The sequence below is a fragment of the Phalangium opilio genome, unplaced genomic scaffold, assembly GCF_054372755.1.
Source record: "Phalangium opilio isolate 3A_F unplaced genomic scaffold, DU_Popi_V2 ptg000031l_1, whole genome shotgun sequence".
NCBI classification, from domain to species: domain Eukaryota; kingdom Metazoa; phylum Arthropoda; class Arachnida; order Opiliones; family Phalangiidae; genus Phalangium; species Phalangium opilio.
In genome coordinates, this window is record NW_028324158.1 from 8,781,140 (window position 1) to 8,805,540 (window position 24,401).

The 24,401-nt window shown below is 36.2% G+C and overlaps 2 protein-coding genes across 3 annotated transcripts in view; both read left to right on the forward strand.

Annotated features, from left to right (window-relative positions):
- The window catches only part of Ten-m (teneurin transmembrane protein Ten-m), a 415,273-nt gene that overhangs the window by 172,439 nt on the left and 218,433 nt on the right, over positions 1-24,401 (forward strand). The gene's annotated exons all lie outside the window — the stretch shown is intronic.
- Positions 15,232-23,227, forward strand: LOC149690428 (uncharacterized). Its single transcript, XM_089869960.1, has 2 exons — positions 15,232-21,855; positions 21,955-23,227. Exon 1 carries the CDS (start codon positions 20,433-20,435, stop codon positions 21,780-21,782), a length of 1,350 nt encoding a protein of 449 aa, XP_089726086.1. The 5' UTR covers positions 15,232-20,432; the 3' UTR covers positions 21,783-21,855; positions 21,955-23,227.

Here is a 24,401-nt window from a genome sequence, read left to right on the forward strand (position 1 = left end):
GCTATGAACAAGGGTTTAGTTTTACCTAATGAGATCCAAATCCGACGGTACAATGATTATCTAATTATAGCTTATTTTTCTTAATCAAATCTATAAATTAAATTAATAAATACAGATGTACACGTGGGTATTTTGAACTATTATTTAAATTTGCATCAAAAAATTTATTGAAAATTATCCTCCATGGGAATGGTTTTTATCGGAGCACCTGTTTGTTTATAAAATGCATATCGATAAGTCCCCTTAATTTTGGCTTTCTTACTAAACAATCTTTACACAGAAACATACCTCAAACTTACCTGTAGTCTTCATCGATTTTAAAGTAACATTATCTTCATTAAAAATGCCTTTCTACGATAGTGATGTAAAAGTAGATACATTTAGATAATGAAAAGGACAAAAGGGTAAATATTTTCAGTTGAAAGATATTGTGACCATTCTTTGACATTTAAGGAAGACATTCATTATTTTAAGTATGAATACGTCACTTCTGGAAGTGAATTATATATTAACCCGATTTACGTTATTTATATTAAATTTATTGACTCAAAAGTTTTATGGCGAAAAAATTTCGAACTTGAGAATGTATATATTTTTTTCTTTCCACAAAATTCCGTCAAGGCGAATATGGCTTTGAAACCCCAATGGAATTGTAAAGAATTGATATTGAAAATCAAATCGTCGCGCATTCGCTAGTCGGCCAGCATTCTTAACAATGTAATCCTACGAAGAATCGATTAAATTCACCCACGAATATTGCAGTAAATTCTGCGCATCTCCTCTACAGACGTGCGGATTACAACTCCAAAGTAGCGAATTTTGTTTTAAATGGGTTGTAACAGAAGTTAATAATACTTCTCTTCGAGAGAAGTGTACCTACCACAAAGCTGGGGTAATTTTAACATGATTCTTCCTACCCAACATCATCAAAACATTTGGAGAAAGGTTACTAAACCGAATCACATACGCGATAAATAGTTCCCTCATCATTACTCTATTAGCGCTTAACTATTTGCCAAGGCGCATGCATTCGCTTGTGAATTGCGTTTTTGTCCCACGTCAAGACAATCAAGGTTTGTGTCTACTTGATTGCTGAGGATAGTACCAAACAGTTTTAGAATTCACCCCACGGTGCGATAGTTACCCATCTGAAGTTTGATGAACAGGAGAGCAAACATAAATGGCGCATGAGCCTGGGAAGAATCATGTTACATAACTAAAGTATTAAGGGGATACAGAGTGCCATCTAAGCTTCTTCTGGCTCTATTCAATATTCATGCGAGACTTAAATGTACTCTTGACCTTTACCAAGCTCTGAGAAAATTGCGGAATTTTTTCCCCCTTTGCTTAACTCTATAATACGTTTCTTGGTATCGTAACGAGAGAGGGGACTTTAGCCTGTTTTTGCGGCATACCACCAAACCACCACCACCAGACTTTTATGCCTATATTGACGATAGACCAGTCACCAAGACATGTATCGGAATATCGACTTTTTCTCTATATTGGGAAAAATACAAATCATCTTAGAAATCTCTTCCAGTCACCCCAAAAACATTACGTATAGTAAGAGAAAAAGGGGGAAAATCCTACCGCATGCAGTGGCCAATCAGAATCCTCGAGGGAGATTATTGTTCAGACAGATTCCGCTAGAAGGCGATGCTCAATATATATATGTATGTGTGTAAACATAAGTTTATAAGATATGTTCCTTCCATAAGTATGACGCTACCTATACTTCGTAATGCTACCTAGAGACTTACAGCTCGAGCTAGTTCGAGAACGACAAGCGAGAATTCATTGGCTACACTCGGTTCCTATTTAGTTTGTACAAGAAGGGATATCTAGTTTACTAGGGAGAAGGTGCCTAAAGTATTCGCGCGCCATAGTCCCAGTCCCCCTTTCAAAATATAATGGGGGACGTAAAAGGAGGCCGGGCTATATTTCGCCTCTCCTCAGTCGAAAAATACGTAATTTTCGTCATTCGCAATGCGCTGACGTGAGTTTTTAAGAACCAATGAGATGCTGGTTGTAATTTAGAGGCGAGGATTAACTCCGGACCTACGTTTGGACTGGAGATAAAGCTGGAAATGTGGCGAATTTACACCTTCTCCCCTAGTAAACTAGATGTCACTTCTTGATAGCGCCTCACCAGGCGTCGCTTTACCTCGAATCGATGACCTACCTCATTCACTTCATGACAAGCTCCAGTTTGTAACCAGTGACAAACTTATGGAACATATATCTTATGAACTTATGGTGTAAAGAATGTTAGCAAACTCCTTTCTTCACGTAACATTTTATCGAATTAACAAACAAAACCCATGGGTTCGATCCAATTCTAAAAAAGTACATTGACGATTTAACTAGCTTAGTGGAATAGTACTTCCAGGAAATCGTTCGTAAAAAAAAAAATTCACGGAACAGAATTTGACATTTTTAAATGGAGCTCTCGTGGGATGGGAAGAGGAGCTTAAGTCGTAGGTAGCATTTCGGGGCTTTGGAAGTTTGAAAAAAAAAAATAAAATCTTTTGATTTTGTCTCTTAGAAATTTTTGGAATTGATTATTGCTTGCAGGTTTTCAGTGTTTTTTATAGTGATAAGTTGTGTTTTTGTTATCGTATCAAAAACCTTAGTGTACACATTAGATGAGCATAGGATAGAAATAATTAACATCAGTATGATAATCAAAATCGATTGTAAGGCCAATTATCATCTGAAGAACGAAAACTAAGAACTTTTGATGAATTGGTTAACAAAATTGTTTATTTCATCATTTCGATGTAACTAAAGCCATTTTCAGACGATGAAATTTTTGACTCGACTAGATGGGTCAAAAATTTGTGTCAGCAAAATTGGTCTGTGATCAATTTATCATTTGGTGATTCAACAAGTCCAGCTTCTGTTCACACGTCGCAAGAAATTGGACAAGTTGAATCACCAAATTAATAAACTGACCACTGACATTTTGACCCATCTACTTGAGTCAAAAGTTGTATCGTTTAAAAAGGCCTCAAGAGGGAAAGACACTTGGTATAACTCTACCCTCCATCTCTCTTTTTGGCGTATCATATGATAGTGCATGCGCACAGACGGATGTCAATGTAATAACTCCCTTGTATGTCCCGATACGAAGGGTTGCCTACCCTTTTTTTTAAAGTCGAAAAGGTCTATTTATCCAAAAATACTTAGTTAAACGTTGTAGTACAATATATCCATAATTAGGCAAAAATTTGTGTCATTGTGTCAGTGTGTATTAGGCGTCGTGTTAAGTCGATCGAGCCGCAGTAACTATCTAAGTACCGCTATTGAATTCGAATTTCTAGTTATAAGGAAAATGGTTTCAAGTTACGTTTTAGACCGCGTGGCGCTGTTGTTATTCAAATATCCGATATGTTGAGAACGGAGAACCACGCAGCGCTGTGCTGGATACATACAGTTTCCTACCATAGTCTATAGTCGATTGTCAGCATATTCCATTAAGTAAATCGGGTAGGGAGAGGGAAATGGATTGGGGATTGTGGAAATCGAAATACATTTGCTGGTAGATGTGGTGAAGACTTCAAAGAGGGGGGGGGGGAATAAGCCAAGAGTTTTGGGGGCCCGGCCGGGGGGGGGGAGGGAACTAGTGGTAAGTTTTCTCTCCTCCGGTTATTGATTGTAATGTAGGTTCCCGTATCGGCTTAACCCTTTCTGTCAGTCAGTTAGTCGGAGTTTGCTCTTTTGATTTTGGAAAATAGCTTTTTAAAACAAACCAAGTTGGTTTATTACAATTTCCAATTCATTAATGTTCGCATCAACGTCGCTATTCGCAAATCATGCAGTCCAGAAATAGTCGCATTCTTTGTTACGATTGTAGTTCAGTTCAGTAAGGATAACAGCTGAACTGAAACCGCGAATACCTCTGTTACAGTGTCCATTGATGGAACTTTTAGACTTGGACGCATACAATAGTAAACCCACACGACTCTTTCGATATGGTATCGTCTATAAAAGAAAATAGTAGAAGTTACTCGCGCATCGTTGAACTGCAAGAATCGCGTCTGTTTTCATTTTTGAGTTCATTTTAAACGTACACTATTGCGACACAAACTGTTTCCGCATAGTTGAAAGATTTAAACAGACTATTTTATTATTGTTATTCCCTTCAAAGCAAGCTCCAATTGGCTCGAAAATTACAGTCTCGAGTCGGCATTCCTTTCGATAACTCGACGTATGAATATCGCGCCTTTCTCCTTCTTTTATAAACCCTAAGTCTCGAAACCTTTCACTACTGTCTTGGGATATTTGACGTTACGAATGGCTGCGTTGGCTCTCTGTACCTTGTGGCCCTAGTTACACATCCAACCACCCTCGTACGCTTTCAATGTCGCGTTTGCGTCTCTTGCAGCTTTTGACAGCTAGGTTCCCTTTTGGTCCTGGGGTCTCTCCGAACTGATTCGTCTTAGCAATATGATTCCTCAGTGGAATATCCCAGCTCTTTTCCTCTGTCTAGCTCCGTCTACAAAGACCCAAGTCGCAGTTCTCCATTGACGTCTGTAATTCTTATTTTTAGTGATAACCGGTCTTCCTCTCTCGAATAGACGTAGACTCTACTTGTGATTCTATGAAATATGGAAAGAGTTACGGATTATTAGATATAGAGATTAAATAGTGATGGTTTTCAGCATTATATATTTTGAAATGGTTCCAATTACTCTTGCCAAGAAGGATAAGTAAATGGAGTGAGAACTTTTTAGTTTCTGGTTTCGTTGACTTTTAATTTCATATGTTCAAGACGACAGCCTGACCACCCATGCACCAAACTAACCTAACTTAACCTAAACCTAACCATAATCTAGCTTGACCTAAACCTAACCATAATCTAGCTTGACCTAAACCTAACCATAATCTAGCTTGACCTAAACCTAACCCTAACCCTAATCTAATTTGACCTAAACCTAACCCTAATCTAATTTGACCTAAACCTAGCCCTAATCTAACTGAACCTAAACCTAACCCTAATCTAACTAACCTAAACCTAACCCTAAAATGACTAAACCTAACCCTAATCTAACTTAACCCTAATCTAACAAGAGTTTTTTTTTCATAACACGTAATTTTAAATATTTTTAAAATTAAGTCAAAATTAAACGCTACAATCCGTTTAATTGCAGCAATTCAAAATTTATCCAAACTATCAAAATTCTAATATTAAAAGTTTCATTAAGCTTTATTTCAATTTGAAACAATCAAGTCGGTTAGAATTATACAGCAATACACTTAGTAAAGCTCGCCTTAAGTTACATTAGACCAATTATAAGTGGAATAACTTTGAAAATGAAGGCATATCACTTCCATTACAACTCTTTCATCTTCCATTAGGGTTAGCGACTTTACTCGCGCCCAAAATGCAAAACCCGAAATAACAATTGAATCAATAGCCAATAATTTGCGCGTCGGCTTCATCAAAGCCTTAAATCTTTCATTAGTAGCAGCTTGCAAAAATGAAATTGAAAGCTATAACTTTATAGCTTCTCTAAGAGCAAAGGCGAGGAACGCTGGGAAATTTCCTAAGGAGCCCCTTAAATATATTACCATAAATAACATAATATTACAAAGTATGATTCTTCATCAAAATTAATTAAACTGATTTTGACTATAATCAAATGGATTGGCTGTTAGTACTGAAACAATAGGATGATTCATACTTAAGGATATGATGTCACTTGTGATAATACTCTAAATCATTAAAACCAATAGTAAAAGGGCAAGTTTTCCCCGGCCTCTTATTCATTAGGCATTTTCAATATATCAAAGACTTGAGGAAGGAACGATTCTTAAATGTTTAAAAATGGCCTACAGAAAGGATTGCCCATATGTTTATTTACGAAAAGGCTTAGCATATAGTTTCTCTTATATAGTGTATAGTTCTCAACGCGCGTCTTTGATTTAGGCCTAGGCCTATTTATTACGAAATATAAAGGGGTGCATAAAGGATAGCTGCAGCTCCATGGAATAGGAGAAATTATCGTCTGCACCGCAACAGGCTCTGGCTTTGTGCAGAGTGAGATTGGTGCTTAGTGGACTTTCGTTGTAACTATACCTCACTACCCAAACCTTTAAAAAAGATTGTCCTTAGAGAAGTTCAGGTGGCGATAAAGTAGTTCCCCTCAAAGACAATAGAACGTTTAGCAATTGTAAATTGAAACTACTTAGGGTTATTGTAATTGAGCCTTTTTGATACGTCAATTGTTTAAATTTTAGACTTAAAAAGAAAGACAGAGTATGCATGGCTTTTGTCGTGGGGTTCGAATATTGTTTAGAAAAAGAAGACTGTTTGTTTCTTCGAGATATTAGGTACTTGATTTCTAATTTTACTAAAATTTAATTGTGATGCTTAATAGAAACATCCCAATTATTTCAACTCGTTTAATCATTGAACCAGAGGGTTAAATAATCTAAATCGATTAAAAGGATTAGGAGGTCGAAATGAAACCTTCACTATGAAGCTACTAGATCTAAATTGAAAACGAGTTGTTGTTGCAGGAAGTCAACATCTTTCAGAACTGTAAGTTATGACAGTTTTGCGCTGCAACACCTTTCCTTTTCGTACCTCTCTAGAAGCAACGCAATTGATCTGTCTTTCTCTTCTCCCTTTCCTTCCAATTGCACCCCCGCAGCTTAGCTGCAAACCCTCACTGTCCTATCTTCATGCCTTGAGGTGTTTACCTAAGGATCCTGACGCTCTCTCTCCCTCTCTCCGTCTCAACTCTTCCACTAGCTCTTGCGCTTCCCTCATCATCTTATAGGCTTATAGTATACCGTCTCACGCTTAACGCTAACCAGCGTTACCACAGCTAAAACCTATATCCCCTGCTTGCCCCCAAATTATAAAACAAGTTCCCCAACGTAGGGACTGCTTCGATAATGTTAGTCTCTCACTACCTATGATTTCTCCTTTAATAATCTCATAAGTTCGTGAGATACGTTTCGAAGTATGATTTCCTAATGCTAGATACTTACAGCTCGAGCGAGAATTGACTACACTCGGTGGTTAATGTTGCAGTCCATATTCCTATTTAGTCTGTACTAAGCCTTTGACAGTGCCTCACCAGGCGTCGCTTTACCTCGAATCTATGACCTACCTCATTCACTTTATGACAAGCTCCAGTTTGTAACCGGTGACAAACTTATAATGGGACATACTTATGAACTTATGATAATGTATATTAAATATACATTAAAAGGTAGCTTATATAATAAGGGTAAGGGTTTCGCGCAATTCCAAATGAAATGGCGTATATATAGATAGAACCATCGTGTAGAATGAATATGACAATGGAATAATTTTAAAATATTAATTTTTAAATTATGGCAGAGATGTTTTCGTTTCCTCCCTTGTAAGGTGGGCATCCCTTTATGAGAATTCAACGCCTTGTATTAGTTTTAATATTGGCTTTTACTAAAGATCCCTTTGGAAGTTTAAGGACGGGATGAACTCTATTTATTAAGGTTATAAATATAGACGAGCGAGTTCCCGTTTCGTTTCGTATGGCGAATTTTGTTAATTTCAATAATTTAATAATGGACAGGAGTTTATAGCGCATGCGCTTAGCGCTTAGCATTTACGTTACGCGTATTTGTTCATTTTAAATCCTTAATAATAAATATTTTATTATTATTATTATTATGTGTATTGAACATTTTTAATTAATTTAATTTGGGCTGTAATCAAGTTGGTAAATTTTTCATTTAATTAGTTTAGTTTTAGTATAATTTTGATTATTAGTTTAAGTCGCTTTGTATTTAATTAATCCTATTTAATATTTACTCTAAATTCGTCTGCAGTAGAGATTTAGTTCTTAATTGGGATTCATTTAATTAATTTCCAGCTAATTAATTGGCAATATTTACTCCTGATTTCTCTTTTAATTCTGAAGATGCTTAGGAATTTTGTAGACGCATTTTCGATAGAGAATTAAGGAAAAATAGACAGGAGGTGAAAAGGGGGGGGTGCATCTCTCTATTCATACAGTATGACGACCTAAGGTTCCTGTTGTCACGTGACCAGACTTTACCCCCTCCAATAGAGCTATCTCAGAAGCGTAAGTGTGACGTCAGCCATGCTATTTGACCATGGAACCAAGGCGATACCAAACATGGCCGCCAATTGCACTGCCAAAGCTAAGTTCGTGACGTTTTACCTAGGCACTGACGTCACAACTGAGAAAACTCTATATACTATTATGGGGGGTTGACATCAAAAAGATTTGTTTCTTCTGTTATCTAATTTTACTCCATTGATTGAGATTTACACTACACTCTAAAACATTAGTCAATTTAATCTACTGTTAATTTTATATTTATATATATAAAAAATAAGACTAAACACGATTTGATAACTGAAATTTTAACGTTTATAAATTTATAAAATGTTGAATTAAAATTCGACAGTTTCCGTCCCCCTCCCCCCACTTTTGCTCTGAAAATAGCGTACGATATTTCTCCAAATATTTGCCTCTTTTAATTACAAAAGCGTGGACTATATGAAAAATTTATCAAAATAGTCAGGTCTACCCGTACTGCACCGATACCCCTTTCAGAAGCGGAACACACCCGTCTCCGAAATCGCTATTAAACCGAACAAGGGGGGTCGGACACTCTGTAAAAATTGGAAATTTCAGGATAATCAATGCTCCCAGAGAGATTATTGCAAGATTAAGTAGTAAACTCAACTATCGTCGGTTTCTGACTTAGTTATAATGCAAACGCATCGATACTTTCAATATTTTCGTGCAAATTTTTCCATTTTTTGGTGGAAATTAGCTTCTGTTAATTCTTTTTTTGTAAAAACCTCTTCGATTTTATGTAGAGAAATACTCAAAACTAACGAGTGTCCAACACCCCGCTGTAGATGGAAGCTAGCCCAAAATCCCCATCACCCAACTATGTTGACATATATGATTAAAAGTACCTTGGTTTTCAAATAATTAATTTAAAATCGGATGGTTTCCCCGAAGTTCATTTTGAAATTCTACTTTTTGTACCAACGTTACATTACAGTGTTGTTTAAAGCTGACTGAAATAAAGAAGTAGCATTAACGTTGGTGACAAGTGATAGGGAGCTGTGTTTGTTCAGATTATTATGCCAGAGGGTTGAAATCTGTCTTAGAAAAGTCCCGTATGTAAACAAGTCACCATGCTGGGCTGTATTGCGTGAGAACTCGGTAGTGTGCCGTCATCTTGCCTGGCAAGTGATACTCGGATAAAGTTAGACACCACCAAGAAGTATATGTCACCTGACACCATTAAAGAATGATGGAAACCCATATTTGTTAGCTTGGAACAGTGTAAGGTGACTTGGATGGGTAGTAACGTGGGCCATTTCACTATGGTGCAGCTAGCTATGCATGAGTTAGGGTTAGTAGATGAGGTGGTTGAAAAATGTTGCCTTCTTAGCTCCTCTCTGTGACACAAAACAACTACAGAGCAGACGCCATTGAAATATTACACTGTCTTATCGTTAACCAACAAGCTGTCTGCAATTACAGAGTTTCACATTGTCTAGTAGAGTCACTCACGGCTAATATTTTCCAAAAGAACATGTACTGAAAGAGATGACCATACTCAATGGAACCCATTATAGAAGGCACAAAAGGCTTGGAGAAATAGGTTAATACAAGTGTCATCATGAGACACCAATACACAGGGGGGAGTCAGCCATGTTATGTTATTTCTCTCACACCAAGAGTCACCGAGTTCACTACACGCTGGAGGTTAGCCCACTTGTCTTGCACTGCCTCTAGCGGTGCTTATTGACACGAGTGAAATAACCTAAAATGGCGGCATGTGATGTTTTCTTCTCTGCTGGAATACTGAATAGTCAATATTCTAGAACTTGAAAATATTTTTTATGCTCTACAATCATCTAATGTATTAACTCAACTTGAAGAAGGGGGTAAAAACTTTGACTTTCCCTTTTGGTTGGGTAAATTTTTTTTGTGTGGGCGTATCGTGCTGTTGAATTGATTAGTATCCCCTGAATAAAGCGTCAAGAAAGTGTCAATCAAGAGGGTATAGGAACAGGAGAAGTGAGGAGAATTTCTTCTAAGTTTTTTTTCTTCCTTCTTTCTTGGGCTTGCGTTGCATGGCATGCCTTCCGTTCTGTGAAGAAATCAATTGTCCGCCGAAGGATTTATCATCTCTGCTTCGAGTTTGGTTTACTCCATCTTTCTTTTTTTTAAGGAATAAAGGGGGGGGGGATTCTTGATTAAATTAGGCGAGACTAATATTTTTAGGCGGCCTCCGGATATCAGAAAATCAGTTCCGGGGGAGGGGGGAAGCGAGATCCCATGAAATGGATGAGGATTTTTCAGGGTTGGACAGAAAAGAATTAGTTTGACTAAGATTTATTTTTTGTGCAGATATATGTCTATTTTTTAATTTTTCTTTCGCATTTTTTAATATGGGCGTTCTAACGCCAAAATTAGGCTTCAATTGAATTAAATATCCAGCTTAACTGTTTTTTTTTCTTTGGGGCACATCTTGATAAACTCTAATTTAAAATTAATATAGGTTGTTATTAATCTCGACACGGCACTAAAAAAAGAACTTAATTATTTATCTCTCTATAGTTTTGTAACGTTGTAAACAAATTGCCCATTATTTTATAACAAACCCAGTTGTCATTGAAACCACCCACATAATTTTATCTCAAACCCAGTTCTCATTGAAACCATCCACATAATTTTATCTCAAACCCAGTTGTCATTGAAACCACCCACATAATTTTATCTCAAACCCAGTTGTCATTAAAACCACCCACATAATTTTATCTCAAACCCAGTTGTCATTAAAACCACCCACATAATTTTATCTCAAACCCAGTTGTCATTGAAACCACCCACATAATTTTATCTCAAACCCAGTTGTCATTGAAACCACCCACATAGTTTTATCTCAAACCCAGTTGTCATTGAAACCACACACATAATTTTATCTCAAACTCAGTTGTCATTGAAACCACCCACATAATTTTATCTCAAACCCAGTTGTCATTGAAACCACCCACATAATTTTATCTCAAACCCATTTTTCCTTGAAACCACCCACATAATTTTATCTCAAACCCAGTTGTCCTTGAAGCAACCCGCACAATTTTACCTCAACCCCAGTTGCCCTTGAACAGACCCTAATTATTTTATCTCAAACCCAGTTGTCCTTGAAACGACCCCACACAATTTTACCTCAAACCTATTTACCCTTGAAGCGACCCAAATTATTTTATCTCAGCCCAGTAGCCCTTGTCCTTCAAGCGCTACTGCAACCCCCATCTTTCCATTAATTTTGAGACACTCGACTGAGTTTAATTTGAGAAAATCCAAACAAAACTTCAAAGCGGCCCTGACTATAAACTTCTGTCTCGAATCTCTTAATCCCTAAAATTAAAGATATCGAACCCACGCATTCAGCGTATGTTCTTGAAACGTTCCACCTCCTTTACTCATCTCAAAGGAATCCAAGCATAGTCGATAAGAAAATAGGCCTTTTAATTTCAAAATTGACTTTGCACTTGTCTTTATACAGCAATCCCCTTAAGCCTAATACAAGACGCGTGTATGTACAACATCTCATCTTCCATATTCAGCTACACTATAAACCCTTCAATAACGAACAGGCAAGTCCATACAATAAATATGTCGTACACTCCATATAATATTAAATTAATTATCTATAGTAGACAAAGCGTATGCATTCTCTCCCTTCTATGCATATCGAAAGGTTCCATGGTTCTTATATGTAGATGGTCTTAGCCGTAGTCTCTTTTCGACATGCGGAATCAACGTTTAAGTAGATAGCACCATCTACTTTTACAAAAATTTATTTTCTAAGTAAAATTTTAAAGATGTTAGTCTAAGATCTAGATATTTGTACCGTTTTTTTTCGGTAAATTTTTGAAATTAGATGGGTTCTTAAGATGGTTTCTCTCCGTTCCCTCAAAATGGCGACCAAATTTCCAGGGGAAGACTAGTAGGGGAAAGCGACTGATTGGTTAAGCAGAACCTGACGTTCAGTAAGGCAGGTTTTCACCCCTTTTCATAATACATGAGGCCATTTCGATGTAACTACAGGGAAAGACACGGGGGTAAGACTCCAACTTTCATCTCGCTTTTTGGCGCCTGCGCTGTAGTAATTTTATATCATGAGAGTGCGCAGAGACGGAAATGTATGCCTACCCCCTTTTTTTTACATCCAAAAGGTCTACAATCAAGGGTGTTTCAAAAAGGGTGGTAGAATCGAAGTACAAAGGATTCCAAGGAAAATTTTCTATGACATTTTAGCCACTGTTTCGAGATACGATTGGGAGTATTTTATAAATTACCCCATAATTAAACTAGCATTATCTTTTAGTTAATTACTGAAATTTAAGAGAATATCCTCTTGGCCAGACATTTAAGGCCTGCATTATGACCTCCTAGATGAAAGTACCATGGTTAAACATACATGTATAAGCCAAGCCTCGTCTGTGCATGGGAAAAGGTAAGGGAAGATATCGGAATATATCGGGATTAAAATTCGACCCGATCGTCAATAGAAGCTTGCTTGCTTCGCCCCCCCCCATCCCCCCGTGCTCGAATGAATGATAATTCCTATTAAATTTGCATTCGTTTTAATCTCGCGGATTAGTTGGGGGGGGGTGAACGCTTGGGGGGACAAAGCAATAGAGACGGGGAGACCTAAATAAGCCATTGTGGATAATTACGGAGGTCCGACTTAATTCTCCTATTAAAATATATAGAATTCGAATCGTTTCTGTACTGCTAGTTAATGGTGCTATACTATATATACACCATATAGATAAATTATATATTAATTTGAAGTTATTATTTGGCGACGTTCTCTTCCCTTCCCTCGCTCTTAATTATGAAGATACTCGCTTGATTTTGGAACGCATATTATGCGGATGAAGTTCTAAGGATGTATATATATCTTAATTTGTTTTAATGGGGATATTAAAATTAAAGATTTAATCTTTATTGTATATTTGAAAATATTGCTTAGTAAAGAATATATCTTTTGTAAGGATTTTGAGAGCTGTAGTGTTGATGAAGTCTGATTTAAAAAAATTCAATCTATGGGGTAATAGTTATAGGTTAAAGGTAGCCCTATTTATAATTATGTTTTTTACAGTATTTTAACGAAGAATTTTGGTTTAATTGCTTTTTATCGTAATTTTAAGATGAAACATTATCCAAACCTATTTTGAAACTGATATTTAATTATTTTTTATTTATTTATTTATTAAATATATAAATATATATAACATATAAATAAATAAACATATAAATATATAGATATAAAAGTAAATATATAAATATACATAAAAATAAATAGATATACATAAAAATAATTAAATATACATAAAAATAAATAAATAAATAAATATTTATACATATAAATAAATAAATATTTATACATTTATCAGAGCTGTGCTAATTAATTAGTTAGCTAATTGAATTTCTAATTAATTAGCAACATTTACTAATTGAAAATGGTAATTGAATTTTAATTACCTTAGTTCTAATTGAGAAGTAATTCTAATTAATTAGTATGAATCGGAAAGGTAATTATCTAATTAAAATTTAATTAGATTTAGGATTAACTAATTAGCCAATTGGATTTTCAATTATTCTTTTACGACAATTTGTTGTAAAAAAATCGAGGAATTAACTCTTGATTCTTCTATTTGAATATGAAAAAGCCTTATTATATCGATGAGGAAACCTTAGTGCTACTCTAAATTTTTCAGCTCCTCAAATATGAGAGAATACTAGTACTAGTAGAAAATTTCGTAGTTCGCAACTGCCCCATTTCGAAATTTCGACTGTTTTACCTACTCGAATTAATAGTAGTGCGCATGTATTTACTACCCAGGAGTCCATTATAGGAACTGTGGCAAGAAAATGAAGAAATGAGACAAATTTTAACATGACGGAAGGCTCGAGGCTTGTCTCATTTTTGGCTTCCGTACCCGTTTTTCAATGGCATTAAAACATTAAACTTTGCATTACCAAAGTACTAAATCCATGGGCACTTTCAAACTTTTATATTTACTTATGGTTTCTTTTTACCTTAATTAGAAAATAGTAGTTCTAATTAATTAGTTTGATAAATAAATGTCTAATTTCTAATTGAATTGAATTAGTTTCTATGTCTAATTGCTAATTGGCTAATTAATTAGTTCATAAATATTTCCCTAATTGCTAATTGGCTAATTAATTAGTTCATAAATATTTCCCTAATTGCTAATTGGCTAATTAATTAGTTCATAAATATTTCCCTAATTGCTAATTCTAATTCAATTAGTTGTCAGCTAATTAGCACAGCTCTGACATTTATACATATAAATAAATAAATAAATAAATAAATAAATAAATATACATTTATACATATAAATAAATATACATTTATACATATAAATAAATATACATTTATACATATAAATAAATATACATTTATACATATAAATAAATAAATAAATATACATAAAAATAAATAAATATACATATAAATAAATAAATATACATAAAAATAAATAAATATACATATAAATAAATAAATATACATAAATAAATAAACATATAAATAAATAAATATATGAACAAATAAATAAGTGGAATTGATTACGAATTAACGTATCTCGTGAACGTTAGGGTATGGGCTTCATACCCAATTCAAAGAAAAAATTATTTTGACAGAAAATTTAATGAGTTATAACTAATCTCTGAGAATATAGCTCACTTACAGCGTTTTAGTATCCCTTTAATCCTAGCAGTTGCTTTTAAATATAGTGAACAAATGTAATGACTCTCAAGATCCTTTCAGAATATAGATTAGTTTTTTTTCTTCTCTCAACTCCTTGTTTCCTTTTGAGAAAATAACACACTGAATTTCAATCCCTATTTGCTCCCGTGTATTAAAAACACACGCATACACTGACACACAAGCCATAAAGTTGCCTTTAGAAATTCATTTAAAAGCGATTTAAATGAAAAGAAGCAAAACTTTAAATTCTTCTCTTATTTGCATATTCTTTCTTTTTTTCTTTTATCTTTCTTTTGAACGCCAGAGAGACTTAATACAAAACTTAAAGAATTAATTGAAATACGAAATCTTTCTCCCCCCCCCCGAGCCTTTCACATCACCATTCTCCGTTATAAATCCAGGTTCTAAAATTCAAGACAGAAATCAGAATAAAAAAAACAAAAAAAAAACAACTCAATCTTTTCAGGATAGTGTTTTTTTTTATTTTATTCTATTTTGGGAGGTTTAGATTTAGAAGTACCTTTTAATTAAAATTTTACTCACCCGGTATTAGTGTTATCATAAGTCTATAAGATATGTTACATCCAAAAGTATGACACTACCTATTCTTCATAATGCTACCTAGAGACTTACAGCTCGAGCTAGTTCGAGGATGACAAGCGAAAGTTGAAGTCCTACACTCGGTTCGAGCTAGTTACTAGAGAACGACAAGCGAGAGTTGAAGTCCTACACTCGGTTCGAGATAGTTACTAGAGAACAACAAGCGAGAGTTGAAGTCCTACACTCGGTTCGAGCTAGTTACTAGAGAACGACAAGCGAGAGTTGAAGTCCTACATTCGGTTCGAGCTAGTTACTAGAGAACGACGAGCGAGAGTTGAAGTCCTACATTCGGTTCGAGCTAGTTACTAGAGAACGACGAGCGAGAGTTGAAGTCCTACATTCGGTTCGAGCTAGTTACTAGAGAACGACGAGCGAGAGTTGAAGTCCTACATTCGGTTCGAGCTAGTTACTAGAGAACGACGAGCGAGAGTTGAAGTCCTACATTCGGTTCGAGCTAGTTACTAGAGAACGACGAGCGAGAGTTGAAGTCCTACATTCGGTTCGAGCTAGTTACTAGAGAACGACGAGCGAGAGTTGAAGTCCTACATTCGGTTCGAGCTAGTTACTAGAGAACGACGAGCGAGAATTGAAGTCCTACACTCGGTGGTTAAATTTGCAGGACTTACATCTGATCCTATTTAGTCTGAACTTATTAAGCCTTTGACAGCGCCTCACCAGACGTCGCTTTACCTCGAATCTATGTCCTACGTCACTTCATGAAAAGCTCCAGTTTGTAACTTATGGAAGGAACATATCTCATGAATTTATGGTTTTAAGTTTGTGTATTACTACCGCATTTTGATCTGCGAAATTATTGGCCTTTTTGATATTTAGGGACTTGTAAGGGCGAATTTATATACTTCTTTTCTTAACTCGTAAATGTTTAATTCATTTCATCAAATGAAAAAATGTTTTATACTAACTTATCTCACGAAAAACGTTATCTTCCCTTTAACTAATAAGAAGAAAAAAATAATTTACTTCCAGAGCAGTAATTTTCCCAGTGCACCAAGTACTCTTCTATCGCTGCGTTTTGGTAATATCACCTACGGGGCAATATATAGCTAGCAAACCTTTTTTGAATAAGTATATTTTTATAGACAAGGTTTAGGGATTAAGTTGAGCTTGGTACGATGGCCAACAGCCAATATCCCTTAGGGGCCTATTGGCACCACCGTTATATTGCTTTTTGTCGTCGCCAAAGCGCGGTTATTATATAAATCCTCTAGGCCGCAACAGCTAGATAGTAAGCCTTGGCTTTTTTCTTCTTTTCCCCCTTAGTCCTTACTCATCTACTTTGCCTAGGTATTTGCCACAGTGCACGAGGCTTAAAATGGAGATGCCAACTTGGGCAAACAAGAGAGTTAGTGGTGCTGGATATATGGACTTATAACAATGTAGAGGGTCTCAATTTTACGATCGTTTACCTTTCTCATACCAGTAACAGTCCTACCATCAAGGTCATTTCGTTTGAACTCCAATTTTTAATTAGTTTGAAAGCCTTTTCAATTAACTTATTTGTGATTGTTTATAATAGATTTTTAGGCATGATTTGTTGACAGTGTAAGGTGTAAACAAAGTTAAACCCCTTCTTCTTATGAAACTACGTTTTTATCAAAATGGAATTATATGGGATAAATTTGAATTAAAATTGATTTCAAACCTCAGTAAGTGAAAGAATGGGTTCTATTCAGGAATAGATGTAATTTTAGAAGTAGGAATGGAGAACGGTTAGTATTTACTTCAGTCCGACTCATAGCCCCGTATATCCCTCCAACACGTAACGAAAAGTTTAAATTTTCTTATTGGCTCACTTAAACTACGTTTTGATGACATTGCTGACGGGGACGGCGAAAAATACGTAATTCCTTTTAAACCTCTGTCGCTATGACCCGCCTCTTCAGTTCTTCCATACCCCTCCGTCCCGTGGAAGGGGATCCGGAACTTTGACGCGCGCCCAGATTACTCTGTTCTCCATTCCTTCTTCTAAAAATACATCTATCCCTATTTTAGTATATCGTGAAATATATAGAATTTCTTTACCCCGATTGATGTAGGCTCCTCTACTGAATTATGGGTCCATTACGGGTAGGGGATTAAAAAGCAGGTTTTTTGGGGGACCGTATAGCGTTATGTCGGTGGGATGAATGCTTGGTGAAAAATAAAATAGAGGCGTTATGTAAAAAGGAACAGAAGCATCACACCAGACTCGCTAAGTACTTCCGGATAATGTTGTTGGTTGTTTCATTCTTTCTTTCGTCACTTCTACTACCCTTAAGCGGAAGTCCACCTTTTTTCTTTCCATTTCGTCTAAATTAATATCCTTGGGCCACGTGCAACCCCCATCCCTGTTTATTGCTTGATTATAGAGACCAAAAGTCTAAAGAGCCTAGATTATGGTGAACTGCAAATTTTGCCTAGCGAAGAATTTGTTTGTTTGAATATAGTTTTAAATTTTATATTTTCTTTTCGCCCAGTTTTTAGTTTGATGATGAAGTCTTTTAATAATAAACGAAACCCATTAATTAACTATATGCGGGTATCTGGTCTGTTTTAAATTAATTTTGTAGACTAATTATGCATCGCTTGCCTTAAGTAATCATTAAATGCTTAAACCTCAATTTAAATTAATAATGTAAAACCTTTGGATGGAAATTTACATCGCTCGGTGCTGGAAACTTTGTTAAAAAAGCTCCTTCTTCCCTAGCAGACGACGCGATTATTAGTTCCCACAACACTAGCAATAATCTTGAACTAATGATGGGTTCAAGGCAAGCGTCTAAACGAAATATTTGGCTCCAAATTGGAACAAGAAATAGGCCATGCTTCTACCATAAGTTCATAAGATATATTCTATAAGTTTGTCACTGGTTACAAACTGGAGCTTGTCATGAAGTGCATGAAGTAGGTCATAGATTCGAGGTAAAGCGACGCCTGGTGAGCTAGGCGCTGTCAAAGGCTTAGTACAGACTAAATAGGAAGATGGAAGTCCTGCAAAATTAACCACCGAGTGTAGTCATAGTCAATTCTCGCTTCCGTCGTTCTCGAACTAGTTCTAGCTGTAAGTCTCTAGGTAGCATTACGAAGTATAGGTGGTGTCATACTTATGGAACATATCTTATGTTCTACGTACACTCGGTATCACCGAACTAGAAAAAAACCGCGCAACGATCGAATTTGTGGTCGGTCGTCCTACTGGCTAGATGATCCCCCTTCCCGCCTTTTTTTCTGTACCCTGAGCTTCTTTCTCGCTTCTGAGAATCCCCTATCTCTCTATGCTGGCTGTCATGACCTCTGTGGCGTTGTCTTCATCTGTCAAGCCACTTCTGACATAGTGAGACCCAAAAGAAACGGACGGAAAAATCGCTCGCCATCCCATAAGCTTCTATAAATGTTTTTTTACCCGCAATTTGTACCATAACCATAACGGGAAATGCTGGAATGTAACTTGACACAATCCCCAAACCTCATTACGTTGAAATACGATTGGACGGTGGTAAGGTTTCGTCTTAGAAAAATGATACAGTTTAGTTATTCCTTCAACCTTTCCTGTAACATTGTGGTTTCTCTACAACACGTACACTATTTGTTATATAAATTATACTACAGAAATGCTTTCATGTAATAATACATTTGGGACGTTTATCTAAGGCTTTGTCTCTCAGGGTACGATACATTCTTCACAGTAGAACATTAAACATTGAATCGGATTAGGGTTAAGTTAGGTTCGAATACACTTTGCTTCCATGGGTAGCATTCAAACTAAGCCTTTGTATCTCAGGCTGTGGTACATTCTTTGCAGTAGAACATGAAACATGAACCGGATTAGGGCTAAGTTTAGTTCGACTACACTACACTTAAAAGCAAGTGATGAAATTAACAATTTTTACTGCAATTGAATCTATGGTAGCATTCAAACTATGCGCTTTAGTTTCCACTTAACTGTGCATTTGAAGCCCCCCCCTTCATGTATTTCCACATATTTTTATGACATATCTAAGCCTTATCCTTGGATACATGCAGTGTTTAAAGAAGTTAAACAATAGAGCTGGAAAGCAGCTAGGTAGTAAAATATAGATGGTAATGCACGACGTCAATCTCCATCTCGCTGCCTTCCATACATTGTATCAAACTTGGTAAACACTGAGTTTGTTCTCAAGCACAATATAGGTTAAGTATTTCCTCTCTGTCATCTATATAAAAAGGAAAAACAGAACCATATTATGACAAATTGAGAACTTGATCCGACGAGCAGAGAAGGTCTTGGTTATTTTTAGAAATATCCTTATTCGATTCTTTTTTTTCTTTTTCCCAAGCTGCAAGGAAGGTTATGGTTTGTTTGATATTTTTAGAAAAGTGCATGACGTTCGCCCACGTGTGTGTGTAACGTTTTATCTTTAGCATAGAGTACAAAAACAAAATCAAATCCATTCACTTGAATACCTTTCATCCGAAATAAGACACGGTTTATTTAGCGTAGGCGGAAGTTTAAAATCCCTAGGTGCTAGCTGAAAATGTTTTCGAGTTAAGTACTTTTTCAATGGAAAACTGATCAGGTATCTCTTTACTGATCTTAAAAGGTTTCAGTGACCTTTGAAAATAATTAATTCGTTGCGTCAACGGTTTAGTAAGCTTTACAGCTATGTTTTGTGACGTAATATCTCTGCCTTCAAATGTAAATCTATTAATAGTTGAATTGAATTGGATGAGTGTTTTCAAAATTCATTCTTGTCTGGAGATTACGTTGCCCCAAAATGCGTGCAAGATTTTACGACGTAATGTACTATTTTCATTACCGTATATGCTCCATCCTTATTTAGTTATTCCAATCTTGAACTATGGTATTTCGGTTGCTTGCTTATTATCCTTGATTTTAATATTTTTACTTTTAAACTAGATGCTTCTGATATCATCTATAAAATTAATTAAATTTATTCCCTAATTAATTTATATTTCGGGATTTAGAGTTCATGCGAATAATTAAATATAATAATAATTGAATTAATATTATTTGGAATTTGTTTATGAAATTTACCTATGACCAGCGCCTACATGTATGTTTTTCCGAGAACAGCGGTGTATTGCTATCGCCATTGCTGTTTGATCTTTTCCTTGAACCGTTAGAACGTCGCCTATGTGCTTCTGACGAGGGCTTCAATTTCCAGCATCGTGTATACACGGAACTAAACTTTAAATTACCAGGCATGTTCTTTGCCGATGATATTTTCGTGTCAGGCGGTTCCCATTGCGAGCTCCAACACCTTCTGGACACATGTAGTGATTTCGCGAGTGATATGGGACTCTCTTTCAACCCGAGCAAATGTGTGGTGCTAGATTTCAGCCCACTACCCGAAGCACAAAAACCGACCTTCTACATCCAAAACGAACCATTGGTAGAAACCAAGGAGGTCACGTATTTGGGTACTCGTCTTAGCGTAGATTTAAATTACCTTCAACCACAAGAACGGGAAATACAAATGCGTGCCAATAGGCTAAAAGGAGCGGTGAAACATAAAGGTCTTCACTCGTATGATTCACTATTTGTTACCCGGACGCTGTGGAAAGCGGTGGCGGTGCCAAGCCTTACATACGCTAATGATGTACTATGCCTCAGTCAAGCCACAATGCTACGCCTTGATCAGTCCCAATTCTTGGTAGGGAAGGCGGCGATTGGCGGAAATTTTATAACTGCTAAGGCAGCTATAGATGGCGAGCTTGCTTGGTCCTCTTTCGCGCACCGTGAGGCTAAAAGCAAATTGCGATACTTGGGCCGACTACGATTCACGGACTCCTCGCGTGTTATAAAAAAAATGTATGATTATGTTCGTTTCTCGGGCTTAAACACAAATTGGATGACGAGAATGACACAATTAGATCGCAAATTTGGGAGCCGTCAGTCCCGTGCAGCCCTAACCTCTAGGCACGAATGGTGCGGGGCTGTCGACAAATCCGTTCTCGAGGCGTCAGAAGACCTTTGGCGTACTGAACTACTTAAACATCCTAGTCTCGCCCTGTACCGTGCACATAAATCTTCGCCACGCCTAGAATCTTTTTACTCCAACGATAAAGGCAGTCACTTGCTTTTCCAAGCTCGGACTGGGTCCCTCCCTACGACTGGTCGAATTTCAACAATATTTGGAGGGGACCCTTCTTGCCCTGGATGTCCAAATACGGTTGAAGATGTTCACCATATAGTCATGGTATGCCCTGATTTTGCCTCGGCCCGTGTGACATATTCTACTCGGGCTGCAACACTCGAGATTCGTCTAGGTTACATTGATCCCCACGTATTCTCCTCCGACATTTTACTTACCAAAAGGATTCTTACCCTCTGGAATCAACGCCGTTCAAAAACATTACCTAAAAAACAATAACAGTTTCCTCCCCCATTCTGCTAGTGTGCTGCGCCCCCTCTCACTCCGTTGGAAGTAAAACAAAATACAAAATGTATTGTTTCATTGTATATATTCATATTGTATATTTCATTTTATTTAATCTTGTAAATCTTACCTTTCTAATGCTACAAAAAAAAAAAAAAAAAAAAAGGTATGTACCAATTGCTTGCGAGCCAGTAGTGGCTCCTCCCTGTTTCAAAAGGGATCTACTAAGAAGGCAAATAAAGATTCATTCATTCATTCATTGCGGGTTAAACACTTCTACAGGCGCTCGTAGGAAATACATTGGTGTTTGTACCCCTAAATGTTGGCTTTCCTGGTACAGTCGTTAATTTCTTAAAAACACAATTATTCTGATTTAACTAAGATTACTATTAACTTGTAAGTGTGAATTTTGAACCATTTGATTTCTTTCAAGTCCTGGTAACCATGAATATCATAAAATTTAGGGATAAGGGATACAAATTGTCACAATTTTTCACCACTACACAACCGATGATTTTTTATCATTACAGCTTGATTTTTCTCTGAGGATATGTAATAAACAAAGGTTATTTTTTGGGTCTGGTTTTGTACCAAAAGACCAGCATAGTAAAAGGGGATTCCCTGCCTTTAACAAGTAGTAACAACTTAACCTGAAAATAACCGTGCAAAGATATTTTTTACCAGGAGTTAGCACTAAAGTATAAGCCAGTCTTAAGCTAAATCGATATGGGGCAAGAAAAAACATAGTCCCCCTTTTATAACTGCAGTAGCGTCTTTAAGCGATAAATACGTGAGAAAGGAACATTTCTTCCCATTTCAAACGTAAACATACTATATATCTTTATTTTGGAAATCGTTCTAGGAAACAAATATATCTTCAACTGAGGTGCTGGACACTTATATTACAGACCAAAATGGAACAGCCCTAAAATGGAACACCCCCTCCCTAATTTCCAAACTTGATTGAAATTCCAATTAAAATTAAGCGAAATTACAAAGATCTCTAGCTGAGGTGCTGCACACTTTTAATACTGACCTATGTATAAACTATTTGCCATCAATTTATTTTAAATAATACCATTATTTTTCATTTAAAATGCACCCTAAGTTGGAACAGTTGGCCCTAAAATGGAACAACCCTAAATAATTTCCGAATTTGATTAAAATTCCAATTAAATTGAAGCTAAAATACAAGATCTCTTCACATAAAATTTTCAATACCATTAAATTATAAGAGGTCAAAGGTTAAGATTTGTAGTATCCCCAAAAAAGACGTTTTTTATAGTTTTGATTATGAAACCAAGGAGTAGTATATCGGGCCCACACCACACCCCATTCCCTAAGGAGACCTAACTTCGCCTTTGAAAGCGCCTAGCTACTTTCCGAGACAATTGTTATTGGTCAAAGCTAAACTCGGTCTCTGATTCGCCAAAAAATCCGTCTGCTCTAAAAGTTTCTTTTGAGGCGCTGAATCCCTTTAGAATCCCTGTTCCCAACATTCTTCCTAGTGTTTTTCTATTTTAAAGACAGAAATTGTTAACATTTTACTCATAATTAAATTGGATTTCGTTCGTAACTAAATTTTACTTAATTTTATGTATATATTAGGGGTTATTATAGAAACCTTCACCGAGCTCTTCACTTAAGCCTTGGTAAGTGAATTTTTATTTATTGACGGCGACGCACACGGCACAAGTGTTAAAATAACAAAATTAGGTATAATTTTTAGCAAATATGATTGCTTCAAGACACTGTTTATACACTGGTGGCCATAATGACTGTCGCAACAATACCTTATTCATTTCCAATGCTCTCTTCCTCACGAGAACTAGGTTCTACACGAGGTGACCGTAATTTCAAAAACAGATTTGTTTTGTCGTCTGCTTATATCGTCAAAAATTCCCTTAACACTATTGGCTTAAGAGTGTCGCGCAGTGAGCCAATCGTATTTGTCTCACATAGTAGCTAGGGGATGTGGCTAAGTTAGGTCTCCTTAGGGGATGGGGTGTGGTGTGGGCCCGATATACTACTCCTTGATGAAACATTTCAAAATATGAAGTTTTTTAAGCAAACTTACAGACCCCTCGCACACCGCAGAATTTTTCCATTTCATTTTTACTTTAACGTTGCGAATCCATCCAATAACTTTTCCGTATTTTTATGTTTTCTTATGGTCCTTGAGCGTCTTGTTTGGGACAACGCATTTCTATCGAAAACCCTGTTTTCCGATGCATATTTTATTCCCTTCCAAGTCACTCATAGACTATATAGTATCTTTCTTTTGTTTTTTCCCTCCTCTCTATGTTTATGATAAGATAAAATGCTTGTCTGGTTATTGCATGGATAATATTAAACCTAGGCCTATTTTATTTATAGGAAATTGGGTCTAGCTAGCTCTGATATGTCGTTTTGAAATTTATTGCGCCTTTTTATTTTGCGTTATGAGCGGTTTTTACTCGGGAATTCAATTTCGTTAAACATATCCTATAGCGTGACAGGAAAGATTATGGGTTTGTCTACAATAAGGCGATTCGTCTTGCTGCTCTTTTTATTTAGCCTAAAAGGTTGGCTTCTTCGAATTTTATCTTCTTCGAAGTACAATATACTACCCAA

Bases quoted from the DNA above. Each gene is read 5' to 3' on its own strand.
- LOC149690428 (XM_089869960.1), top strand. From the start codon at position 20,433: ATGAAATTTACCTATGACCAGCGCCTACATGTATGTTTTTCCGAGAAC.